Source organism: Thunnus thynnus, chromosome 17, assembly GCF_963924715.1.
Source record: "Thunnus thynnus chromosome 17, fThuThy2.1, whole genome shotgun sequence".
Lineage (NCBI taxonomy): Eukaryota > Metazoa > Chordata > Actinopteri > Scombriformes > Scombridae > Thunnus > Thunnus thynnus.
Window position 1 is genome coordinate 23,579,313 of NC_089533.1, and position 12,734 is coordinate 23,592,046.

Consider the following 12,734-nt stretch of genomic DNA (forward strand, 5'->3'; position numbering starts at 1 on the left):
ATACAGAACATCTTTTGACTCCTTTATTACTTCACTTGGTCATGTTTCTGGTAATTAGAGTTCATTTCAGTAATAAACTAAATCAAACTCATATTTGCAATTCCCGCTTGACATTAGTTTCACAGTCAGGACCCAGAGACGCACAAAGAAACATACACTCATACACACACATATTCCTTTCTCACATTATTAGGCATAATGGTGTAAAATGACCGTGTGTGGCTTTGTGATGATAGAGAAACGCCACCCTCGTGTGGACAAAAGCAGGAACTACAGGTAACACTGTCAAACCTCATTCAGTATCGTCTGGTTTTAAGTTAAATCTTCTTTACTGCTAAAACTATAAATGCTCATCCCTCATGTTATACAGTATAAGTGCAGTAAAACGGTGTATTTTTCATTCTATAGACTTTTACAGCAAAGTGTTACCCACTCTAGAGGTATGAAATAGAGCCGTGGAACTGTCACATTATTCAACAGAAGTGGAACTGCACGGCCTGAACTAAAAGATTAATGTAGGCACACACCCATTACTAGACAAAAGAAACAGGGACACAGAGAGACAGAAGCAATAATGCACAGCAGAAGCAGTGTGTCTAGGGATGGGTGTGAGCATTTGAAAGTTTGCCAGCTGGGATTGTGGCAAGATTTTTTTATGTGTTGGTTGTTGCTTAACAGGCTCAAAATGGCAGCTGACTGCTGCTGACCACGCCAGAATCATACAAAACGGCACCATGATGGTGGTGAACGGCAGGGCTGGGACATCTGGTTTATTGTCCAATGATCTTGCTGACAAATGAGTCCAGCTCATCATCATCTTTGATACCCACAAAATGGTCGACGACGTCACCTCCTCGCATGGCGATTACTGTGGGAACAGCAGACACCTGGAGACAGACCAAGTTATGTGTTATATGACACCAATAATAATAATAATAATATGACTTAACATCCAATACGCCAAGTAAAATTCAATTCATTACCCTCCTTTCACTGCGAATTATATCTCTCTACACACAACAATTTTATTTCTATAGCACTTTTCATACACAACGGCAGTTCAAGGTGCTTAACATTAGCATAAAAGCAATGATCAACATGATAAAATTGTTTTAAATCAAAGTTTAAAAATACAGATAAAAATATCAAGCACAAGTCAAAAAAACAGTTGTTCAGCCACACACACTCAGGTAAGAAATTGTCATAAGCCTGAGAAAAGGTTTTAAATTTTCTTTTAAATGTGGAAACAAGCATCTGATCTCAAGTAATCCGGTAATTTGTTCCAGAGAGCAGGACCAAAGCAACTAAAAGCTCTCTCTGAAGACCTGGATCTTATTCTGGGTACGGTTAGATGACAGCTGCCAGATGACCTGAGGGGTCTGGTTGGACTGTAGTCAGTGAGCAGGTCAGTAATATACTAGGGAGCCAAACCATTAAGTGCTTTATGGAGTATTAGCAGAATTTTGAAGTTGATTCTGCGCTGTACTGGGAGCCAGTGAAGAGATTTAAGAACTGGTGTAATAGGTTTGTGTTTGTGTGTTCATGTAAGGACTCTAGCTGCTGCATTCTGAATGAGCTGCAGCCTTGAGATTGTCTGTTTTTGGTAGTCCAGTGTAAAGAGCATTAAAATAGTCCAATCTGCTAGAGATTAATGCATGCACCAGTCTGTCAGAATCTGCTTGAGATAAGTGCTGACCAATAAATTGTATTTTCATCGCCATCACGTTATGAACATACGTGATAAACACATTGCAAAAGACTACCTGAAACGCCCCGTGCATTCACACTCAGCCTGTTCCTGCTGTAGTTCACCGCTCCGCTCCGCTAATGTTAGTCTTGGAATGATGGTGTAGAAAGTTCACAGTATACTTCACGTTCATCTTGCAAAGGTAATTATTTAGACATTAAATCAAAAAATGCTTGCAACCGCTGCTTTTTTTAGAAGATGAGCTCTAGTGTATTGATGTTACGCTCAAAGCAGAAGTATTGCGGCAAGATGTTTCGAGCCTCGCTTCACCACGCCAAAAATCACGTGACCACCTCAAACGAAGCTTCATTACGTCACACTTGTATCAGAGAGGTGTGGTGCTGGTTTTGGATATGGGGACTGCTGGAATTGGAACCTACCTTCTTTGTTAATGGAATAAATATTTTAAGTCACATATGTACTAATATACATGTAGGAAAATATTTCTGCAGTAAAAGTTCAATTACTCCACGTGGGAAATGTGTGTAGAACTCCCATTTTTCTAACTATCACTGGGAAACAACAAGGCTTCTCTCATATACATTTGTTATCCCCAACAAAATGCACCAAGTACATTACAAAATAGTGCATAATATCTATCCCACCAACAAATTTGTCTCAAGATTTGTGGATATCGATACCAAATGTGAATTTTGTAAAAGTGAAGAAGAATCAATTAAACATCTATTTTATGATGATGCTGGAAAAAAATTGAGGACTATTTTGACACTCAAACCAATCATTCAATTAAGCTGGGAGCTAAGAATATATATGTGACCAGACTCAATTTATTAATTTTACTGGGAAAATTTCACATCCATAAATACAATTTCTCACCCATTGTTTGAACTTGTCATGACTGAATTTAGAAAGTATTTATGAGTCTCTATAAATTATAAACAATAAGAAATGTGCACATACAGTTAGTATGCTCCAAGAATTTTTTTAAGAAATCTGATTTTACTGCCTACTTTTTCTGTTAAGTTATCTTTTTTTTTTTTTTTAATTTTTTTATGTTAATTCATGCCTGTTACATTATCTTTATTTCATCATAATGCCTAAGTGTTTTCTGTTATTGTCTTAATGTCACACATGTTGCAAGTGACAGTTTCTATAAATAAAGAAATGAAAAAAAGTATACAGGGTTTGCTTCTCAATCTGTCACGATATCTAAAAACAGATCTATAGACTGTTTGAAAGTGATCCGTTTTAATAATATTGAGTGTATTGAACAAAATAACAAGAATGACAGAAGTAAAACCGCTTATAATCTGACTAACTGTTTCTTCGGGCTTCGATTTAATTCAGCCATGCAAATAAAATACCAATAGTTGCCCAGCAGATGTTGCCATTTCAACTGTATTAGATGCTTCAAAACAGTGAAGAATTTTCATGCCATTGTTTCACATTGATTCAGTACTTCAGAAAGCTCCGTTTCGACATAACTACTCTAGCACGTGCGTGCTGTAGACTGTCCATGTGCTGCACTGCCCTCGCAGTTGACTTATGCCTTCAGTTACATCACTATTAACTAACATTTAGAAACAAGAAAAGCATCTTGCTGGGCCGAGTCGAGGGCCTTGATGATTGTAATAGGAGACATTACACTTATTTTAAATTGCCAATTTAGATTCATTTAATTTAAATTGTATTATTTTCATTTCAACACTGTAATATAAAGAGATGTTTTTGTTGAGTTTAGAAAAAAATATTTTAAAGGGAGCAGGGGAAGTTAATTTCTTATAGTTAGAATGTCTTATTTAAATGAATGTCCTGTGCAATTTGTTCAATAAAAGCTTGAAAGTAATGTATTTCATTTCTTTATTCAGTGAGCACAGGCTTTTCAATATTTGGGGTCTATCCCAAATAGCAGTGTACCTATTGAAGCAGAAAGACATAAGAACTCTTATAGCTAATATTCAATAATTGTTTATTTATCGCAAGTCTTATCGTCATCGCAATATTTAACAATGTTATTGCAAATTAAGATTTTCCTTATATAGTGCAGGCCTACTTGAGATATGAACCTTCTAACTTTGGATATATTCTTTAAGTGATAGAAAGCTGTCCTAGTTATGCTATTGACATTACTTTCAAAGTTAAGATCAGCATTAGGAATGACTCCAAGGTTTCTGACCTGCTCACTATATTTTAGAGACAGTGAATCTAAATGTGAATATATTTTCGGTCTCTGTTTTTGAGGGCCTACTATGAGTATTTCTGTCTTATGTGTATTTTATACAAACTGCAAATCTCACCCCATATTCGATAGCCAGGTCTGTGTGATCGTCAATGTCAACTTTTGCCATGGCAACACGACCTTTCTGTTTGGCTACAGCCTTCTCCAACCTTGGCCCAAGGATCTTGCAGGGACCACACCACCTAAAAACACACAAACAGAACAAATGTTAAAGCGTTCATTCCCTAAAAGACAGCAGTATTGTGTATGACCAGCACAAGGAGTGTATGATAATGACTGCTATAGATTTTAAAGGGGTTCAGCACACCATTGATTTAGTAATGCATTTCCATAAACTTGGGGGGCTTGTGAGAGACAAAATAAAGCAAAGAATGGTCAAAATCAAAGCGACAGAGGCTGAAATATCCTGTCTTTTAGTCTAGTATGGGTTGAGCTCCAGAAAAACTGCTTACTACATTTCCCACAATGCAATTTAATAGCGTCTTTGATTAGGCCTTCCATGACTGGCAAACCTCCATGTCTTCCATCATCCAAAGTCCACACCTCCAGTTTGTAACACAGGCTTTCTGTTAAAAATGTTAAAGTGTCAGACCGTATTCGCCATAACCCCGATGACATCATCAGGGTTATTTTCTCAGTCAGAAGACTTTATACAAATGTTTTCATGGAATAGTACTTGTGACTCTTGATAAGTTTGAACCTTTAAAACACAGAGCACGTCGAGTTCAAAGGCTTGTCACTGTGCATTTAACTTTCAAATATCGATGAACTATAATAAAACCATAAAACATGAATAACTATGATGACAGAGCTGCAACGATCAGTCAACTAATCAATTAGTCGATCAATAGATGTTGACAGAAAATGTCAATATTTACTGGTTGCAGCTACTCAAATGTGAGGATTTGAATCTTTTATACATGATAGTAAACTGAATATCTTTATGTTTGGACTGTTGATTGGATAAAGATGATTAAAGATTAAGATGTCACCTTGGGCTCCAAGAAATTTTCATGACATTTTTTAAATGACATTTTAAAGATAAAAACAATCAATAGAGAAAATAATCTTTAGTTGCAGCCCTGGATGATGTATTTGTATAACAATGTATGGTAACGTAGTCGTATGTCACTCAAAATGAGAGGGTTATAAAGAGCTGAAGAAAAGGAATAAAAACAAAAGAACACTGATACTGTAGGTAGAACATCTTTAGCAAGAAAACAATAAGTTAAACAACATTTGGCTGACACAATAATAAAAACTTTTAAATGATAAAGCTACTTGGTACTTTTCAGAGGAGGGAATTATATTCATTTTTGAAATATAAATAAATAATAAACTTAACAGCTTTGTTTTATAACTTAAATTCCTGCTTCACGGAAATATCTCAGACAGCTGTGAGTCAATGCTGATGATATCCAGGCTTCAGTCAAATGAAGACTCTTTTGAAAATTTGTTCATAATTAGTATGAGATTAATGTCCTTTAATATTTTTTTGTGATGGGCTCCACCTTCCCGACCCTTTATCTGGCTAAAAATGATCTGAACAATCACCTGTCTATGCTACCTCTTATACTATATATTACCTTTTAATTATAACATCTAGCTATGCTTGTGGTGAGAGTACAGAATTCAATTAGTTGTATAGCATCTCCTCAACAAAAACATAGATATACATTTACACAATACCATGCCAGTTAACAACTCGCATCAGAATGCATCTCGCATACATTTTGTGTCAGATAATCTAAAAGCTATGGATATGAAGACCTCTCTATAGGACATTATATATCCAGTGGCGTCTTGCAATAGCTGCTGTGTAGCCTCACATGACTTGAAAGTGGAATCCCCACAGTCAGTTGTGTACATGTGTATTTATTTTTAACAGCGAGACACATGCTGTATGTAACATACTCTAGTCATTTAAAGAAACAGGGCAGCTGCAGCAAGGTCAGTGCTTGAATTCCTCAACTATACATACAAGTCAGCGTTCATACAGACATGTTATTGGAAACTTTGTGTTCAACACTGCTCTTTTGAACACCTAAACCTGTTGGCCTGATCTAACCCACTTGTACACCATTTTACCACATCCACATGGTTTGTAGTGCTGCAAAAAGTTACAGATACACAAAAACAATCTAATCACACATTACATGTGATCACTTTAATTAATTAATTCCTTCATACAGCTAATTAGTACGGTGGCCCTGAGAGCTCAATGCACTGCAACTTAAGAGAAGAACATGCATATAGACTAAACACAAGCAAATTAAGAAAATGTCTTCATCAATTTGACAACACATGCGCAGCATTTAGAAAACACGCTGCAAATTCATATTTTACAGAAACACACTGCAAATACAGACAACTCAACGAAAGTGTTCCCACGGGGCGCTTAAAGGTGATGAACACCTCTGGACATGAGATCACAATGTTAAAATAAAACAAAAACACATTTTAGCTCATTTTCAAACACCACTGACAGATAGCCAACTTCAAAAACATCATGAGTCACAAACCATGGCAACAACTAGCGCGTCCATACGTGTTCATCACTTCTGTTGTGTTGTCTGTAATGTATTTGCAGCTGTTTTCTAAATGCTGCATCTGTGTTGTCAAATTGATGAAGATGTTTTCTTAATTTGCTTGTGTTTTTTTACAACCATCCCTCCCCGAGGTACTCACTGTGCGTGGAAGTCGATTAGCACGGGCAGTTCGCTGTTGATGACCCTCTCTGTGAAATCCTCGTGGTCCTGAACATTGAAGGAGACTTCACGGCGGGGGGTGTGAGGAAGGGCGCGAGTGCGTGAAGGAGAGAGGAAGGAGACCCGGGTTGTGGCGGACTGCAGGGAAGTGGAAAAAGAAGAGGAGGCGATGGTGGCAGTGGATGCTGGGCGGCAGTGGATCTCTTTCACAGAGAGCGTCCAAATTCTACGCGCTAGCAGCCTGTGAGCCATCTGTGCCAAAAGACATAAGATAAAAGAACAGAGGATGAATGTTGATTAATATAATTCATGGTGATTTCAAGTCAGTTTGACACTGCTTGAGCCAAAAGCAGAGGCACTGCACAATGCTCATACTGTATCACATGGGGACACTTATGTAAGGCCAGCGGGTCTACATGCAGGGGTGGGTGTGTTTCCTGTATGATTTATGTGTGTTTAGCTCAAGCACAAACAAGGTTTAACTAGATTCTCCCATGACTGTAATGTCATAGTTATGCAACATTAGAAAGTCTTAAATCTTAAAGATACTGCTACAGATCTTATCTGATTTTAAATATAAAGGCAGGATGTTAGGAATCCACTTTAAACTCTGCATGTATTTACCATGCAGGGTTAAAAGTTGGCACCAGTTTGCTAGGACTAGGATTAGAGCTCACAATTAGTTGCTTAAATGATGCGTGTTCGACGCAACATCAGTCCGCATCAATTTTAATAATCCATCAATCATTTAAGTAATTCCTTAAAGTAAAAATGTCAAAACTTTACTGGTTGCAGCTTGTTGGATGAGAATATTTGCTGGTTTTCTTGGTCCTTTATGACTGTAAATTGAATTTCTTTTGAAAATGTTTGAATAAGTCAAGTTATAGACAAAATGATTAGGGCTGCAACAATTTCTCAGGTGACAGGTTGACCTTTTCAAATGTCTTGTTTTGTCCAACAAATAATCTGAAACCTATAGATATTCAATTTACAATGATATATGACAAAGAAAACCACACATTTGAGAAGCTGGAACAAGAGAATGTTCAGCTTTTTTTTGTTTTAAAAATGACTGAAATGATTAATCAATTATCAAAACGATTAATCGAATTATAATTTCATAATTTAGGCTGAAAAAACGATTCAAGTGTCTAATACTATGAATATTATTCATTCATGAATATAACTGTTAGTTGTAGCCCGAATTAAGATATTATTATCACAGATTGACAATAAAATCATTCAGCATCCCTTTGATAATTAAAAGTGATCAATAGCTCACAACTCAAAGCTGGATGACAGAAGAAATAATGAATATCGCCATTAACATTTGACCTTCTGTTATCAATACATAACACCATCTCTTACACACCTCCTGGTTTACCTGCTCTCTCAGGTGTTAGTTTTGTACAATTAATTGAGTACATTTCTGTGACTGGTGAGATAGTGAGTTAGTCTACTAAAACAGTTCACATCGCTTTGTCAGGAAAACCAATATTAGCTTGTGTTAAAATATCTATCAGGCTTGTGAACTGTCACAGTGTTTAGAAGAGAAGTTAAACGAGGTTAGCTTCCCTAACAGACGGTTTACAGCCATGTTGCTCTGCTGTTATAACACACTCACACACCAAAGACGAGGACACAAAAAACAGCTTCAAACATGAAACATTACAACGCTAGATAAAAATCTAATCCATTCCCCGCCGGCTTGGTCGGAGGTGTTGTCAGTCTCTTGTGTTGGCAGCTCGTTTCGTCCATTAACCTACGTTACGTATGACTTTGCCCTCTTCGTCCTCCTCCTCCTCCTCCTCCTCCTAACCTTACCAACGCCGCCTCCTCTCGCCGTGAAACACACAAACTGTCAAACCGGAGTGCACAGTCCGGCGACACATTCACATATGATACATACATTACAGATAAATTAACACAATACCAGACATTTTCAGTGTTTACCTTGCCGTTAAGCTGTAGTTGCACTTGGCCTCGCGGACCAACGAAGTGCTTCCGCTGTAGCGCCGCAGATGATAAGCTGCTTTTTATCCAGGCTGCTGTACTGTGAGCAGCCCCATCGCCTGGCAGAGTAGAGAAGCACATGGCGGTTTGTTAAAGAGATAGTTCGTATTTTTTTAAGCGGGGTTGTAATTATTAGGTACTTCAATGTATTACCTGCACTAGATTTGGGTCGGCAGCCCCCAATTTGGAGAAGCAGACAGGAGTAATTGCATGTAAGCTAAGCAATGTACTACTGTGGACGGGGACAGCAGCAAAATGTATTTTAGCCACCTAAATAAAGGCTCACCTAAAAAAAAATCAACATCAGTTTAAGTTTACGCTATATTTAGAGTATTTTCATCGCTTTACCTTGCCGTCACACAGCCCTTTTCTTTGGCACTACATTTTCTCAACCGTAGAACTTCCATATTCCTACGCATGGCGCGCACTGTGCAGCTGATCTGATCCCCTCCTCTCAAAAACATGTTTTTCTTCTTGTTCCCTCAGCTTCACTGTGCAGAATGATGTACCAGAAAGCTTTTTTTCACATTCATCTGCTGAAAGTGGAAAGTTCCTCTGAGCTCATTGAAAATCTGATTTTTGAAGGGGTGGGCTTGCGAACATGATTTGTGACATCTAAAATAGTTTGGAAGCCAGTCCTGGTCCAATATTCAACTTGGCTTCAACCTTCCATTACACAAACACTGAGAATAGACTTTACAGTGAATTAGGAGACATCTTGTGTCCAGCAGATAAACTTCTGAAATGAAATATATTTCCATATTCAGAGATTCTGGAATTTTTAATGAGGGGGATTTTAACAAGACGTTCTTGTTTGTTTGTTTTTTGTGTGTGGAAAAACCATGTTAGACACAAAATATTATTCAAAGTAGAGTATTTCATATACATCTTAAAATGTCACTTTAAAGGATAGGTTCATTATGCCTCAAATCTGTCTTAAAATAACAGTCAAGTGCCCAAATGAACATTGACACAGGTTTAACTTGCTGTAATCATTCCTTCTCTTCATATTGACTAGTAGAAGATCCCCTTTATTAGCTTCAAATAAACTTTTACATACATTTTTGCACAGATGGAAGACTGGATTTTTCCCCGATCACTTATACTGAAAGTGAATTAGGATGGAATCTCTTAATGAGCAAGAAAAATTATTACAGCAAGAAAAACATGTGTCAGTGTTCATTTGGGCACCTGACTGTAATTTTAGGACAGACTTGAAAAACTGTGAATCTGTCCTTTAACTTTAAATTCATCCTTGAAAACAATTTGGACATGTATTGTCGGTGGTGGAAAGTAGCTAAGCACATTTACTCAAGTACTGTACTTAAGTTCAGTTTTGAGGTACCTCATTTGTAGTATTTTACTTGAGTATTTCCATTTTATGCTACTTTATACTTCCACTGCACTACATTTCAGAGGAAAACATTGTACTTTTAATGCCGCTACATTTAGCCTATTTGACAGCTCTAGTTACTTCTCAGATTAAGATTTTACATTAAAAAAAAACAAAAAAAACAAATGTGACCCTTTACAAAAAGAACTGGGTCTGATTGGGGATGCTTCCACCAAAGAGACAGCAATGGACTATTTTTACATTGTGGTATTGGTACTGTTACTTAGAGGATCTGAGTTCTTCTTCCACCACTGAGTATTGTATTGTACAGCTCAAGTTGATGTCATCAATTCAAGTCTCATGCTGTGATTTCCAGCTTAGTGCGACATTTGCATTATGTTTTTAGATTCAACCTTTTCTGTACCAAATCATTGGAATAGCATAAATGAAAATCTAAGCAGGAACTTCCCATTTAATAACATGTGTCTTCTAGTAATGATGACCCATGTAATTTTAAACACTTTTTTTTTTAGTTATGATGTTAGACATTCAGTTAAATGTCAAATCAGTTGGACTTTACATGGGTTCCCTTTGCCCATGTGCCACCAATGATTTCAGTGTAACTCATAGTGGAGTGTTGATTGAATAATGAGGGAGATGCCGAATGATTGCAAAATAAAGTGCAGCTTGTGTCCACACAGATTGTGATCTTTGTTATTTGACTCAGGGGTATGTGGCATTGGTCCATACTGTCCCTATGAAAATAAACATTAAATAAATAAGATATTTTATTAATATATTTTGATAGTTCATGCAGTTAAAGCAATAGTTTGACATTTTGGTAAATACGCTTATTTGCTTTCTTGCTGAGAGTTAGATGAGAAGCCCCTCTCATGTCTGTACAGTAAATATGAAGCTACCTGCAATAGCCAGTTAGCTTAGCATAAGGACTTGAAAAAGGGAGAAAAACCTAGCCTGGCTATATCTGGACATAACAAAATCTGCCTTCTAGCACCTCAAAAGCTCACTTATTAACATGTTATGTCACGTTTGTTTAATCTGTACAAAAAACGAAATGCATGTAACAACAGTAGGCTATTTACAGATTGTACAAAGAAGATACTGTATAGGCCAAGAAATAGTCTGGCACATAGTTGCTTATATAACCACCAGTTTCTGTTTTTATACTTCAGTTTTTGTATAGATTAAACAAATGAGATAGATTAATTAGTGAGTTTTAGAGGTGCTGGTAGGAAGATTTTGTAACCTTTGTACCGAGCCAGGCCAACTGTTTCTTTTTTATGCTAAACTAAGCTAGGTTTTGTTTATGCCATCATTCATATGCACAATAAATTAGTTGAGAGTGGATCCAATCTTCTTCAGTAAATGAATAACATCTGCTCTCTCCTCACTATTAGTTCATGATTTATTGAGATGGAATAGCATGGTCGATGCACTGTGCCTTTCATGTCCAAGAGGGCATCAGGATAAAAGAGAGAGAAGGTGGGTGGGTGGGTTGTTTGGAATAGAGATGGGTGTCATCCAAGGCTCAAAGTCAGATAGACTGAAATACACGCTGGACAAGGAGGATCACGGATGGAAAAGTTCCATGTTCCAAGTTGTTGTGGTAAACCATGTCTAGGACCAGATGAAGAACAAAGGAGAACAGAGGAAACGCTGTGGTTCTTTGACTTACCTGTACATTTCTACAGAGAGGCATGGACATTTGCCCTGATCACCACCAGACATCCTTTTGTAAGGTTAGAGTCAGTCTCCCTCTGTGTTGTATGGCTGATACATACACAAAGATTCTAGTTTCTACTCTCTAGTTTCCATTTGGGCATTTTTATCATTTCTTAGAGAAGTAAAGTTGTAAAGAAGATTGCTTTGGTGACTTCAGTGCATCCTCCCTTTGGACTCTTGTGAATCTGTGGACAGAGAGCATTTTGAATGGGGAGAGTGAGCCATCTATTCCTCTACAGGAGGAAATCTGAGTGGCAGCTGTGAAGCACATCCCAAATAATAGGATGGATAAAAGCACTCAGGGGAAAGTTGGAGTTTTGAGACATCCTCCCAGTCTTCGACCTCCACCGCTGTTTCGCAGCATCGGACCACCCGGGCTTTCTGCCAGCCTGCCCCCACACCGACGACTCCGCTCTATATTCTGCAGGTCCAGAGCTGTGCTGCCTGCAAACACACACACTATTGAAGCCTCGGATACACACACCTTTACGGACATACAGACAGGCGACCATGCTCGTACGATTATGTGTCCACTGGGTTGCAGTGATGTACTCTCAGAAAGTATTCAGTCCAGCACTGTGTTGACTGCTCTGCAGCCTGAAGTGGACTCATATTTACACAGGAGAGCTGTGTTTAAGTCAAGTGTTTTTGCAGACTCATGGTCTCTACTCTCAGCAAGCCGTCAGACACAAAGCAGACAGCAGGATAGACAGCTGTTTTCTCACCTCTGTCCATCTCAGAGAGTCACTGGCAGAAACAAAGGCAGACAGGGCAGATTGGTGACTCCACTTCAGACATCAGAGGATGCTGTGATCAAAGAACGGCAGCAGCAGAAGAGGAGAAGGAGGAGCTATAAGGTGGACTGTGCAGGCAAACAGAAATATTTAGTGCCGTCACTCACTGAGAAAGAAGAAGATGTGAGGCTCTGCGAGTGGTTGCAAAGTCTGGGCATTGCAGATAACAAGGAGAAGCACTCCATCACTACAAACA

General features: G+C 38.0%; 1 protein-coding gene across 1 annotated transcript; it reads right to left on the minus strand.

Moving 5' to 3' along the window:
• Positions 1-624: 624 nt before the first annotated feature.
• On the minus strand, positions 625-8,917 carry txn2 (thioredoxin 2). Its single transcript, XM_067616040.1, has 5 exons — positions 8,822-8,917; positions 8,609-8,727; positions 6,636-6,907; positions 4,006-4,129; positions 625-887 (listed from the first exon to the last, which is right to left on the minus strand). Exons 3-5 carry the CDS (start codon positions 6,905-6,907, stop codon positions 771-773), a joined length of 513 nt encoding a protein of 170 aa, XP_067472141.1. The 5' UTR covers positions 8,609-8,727; positions 8,822-8,917; the 3' UTR covers positions 625-770.
• Positions 8,918-12,734: the final 3,817 nt, after the last annotated feature.

Bases quoted from the DNA above. Each gene is read 5' to 3' on its own strand.
- txn2 (XM_067616040.1), bottom strand. From the start codon at position 6,907: ATGGCTCACAGGCTGCTAGCGCGTAGAATTTGGACGCTCTCTGTGAAA. The intron at 4,130-6,635 runs GTGAGTACCTCG...GTGTGTTTTTAG, and splicing joins CTAATCGACTTCCACGCACA to GTGGTGTGGTCCCTGCAAGA. The intron at 888-4,005 runs GTGAGATTTGCA...GTCTGTCTCCAG, and splicing joins ACCTGGCTATCGAATATGGG to GTGTCTGCTGTTCCCACAGT.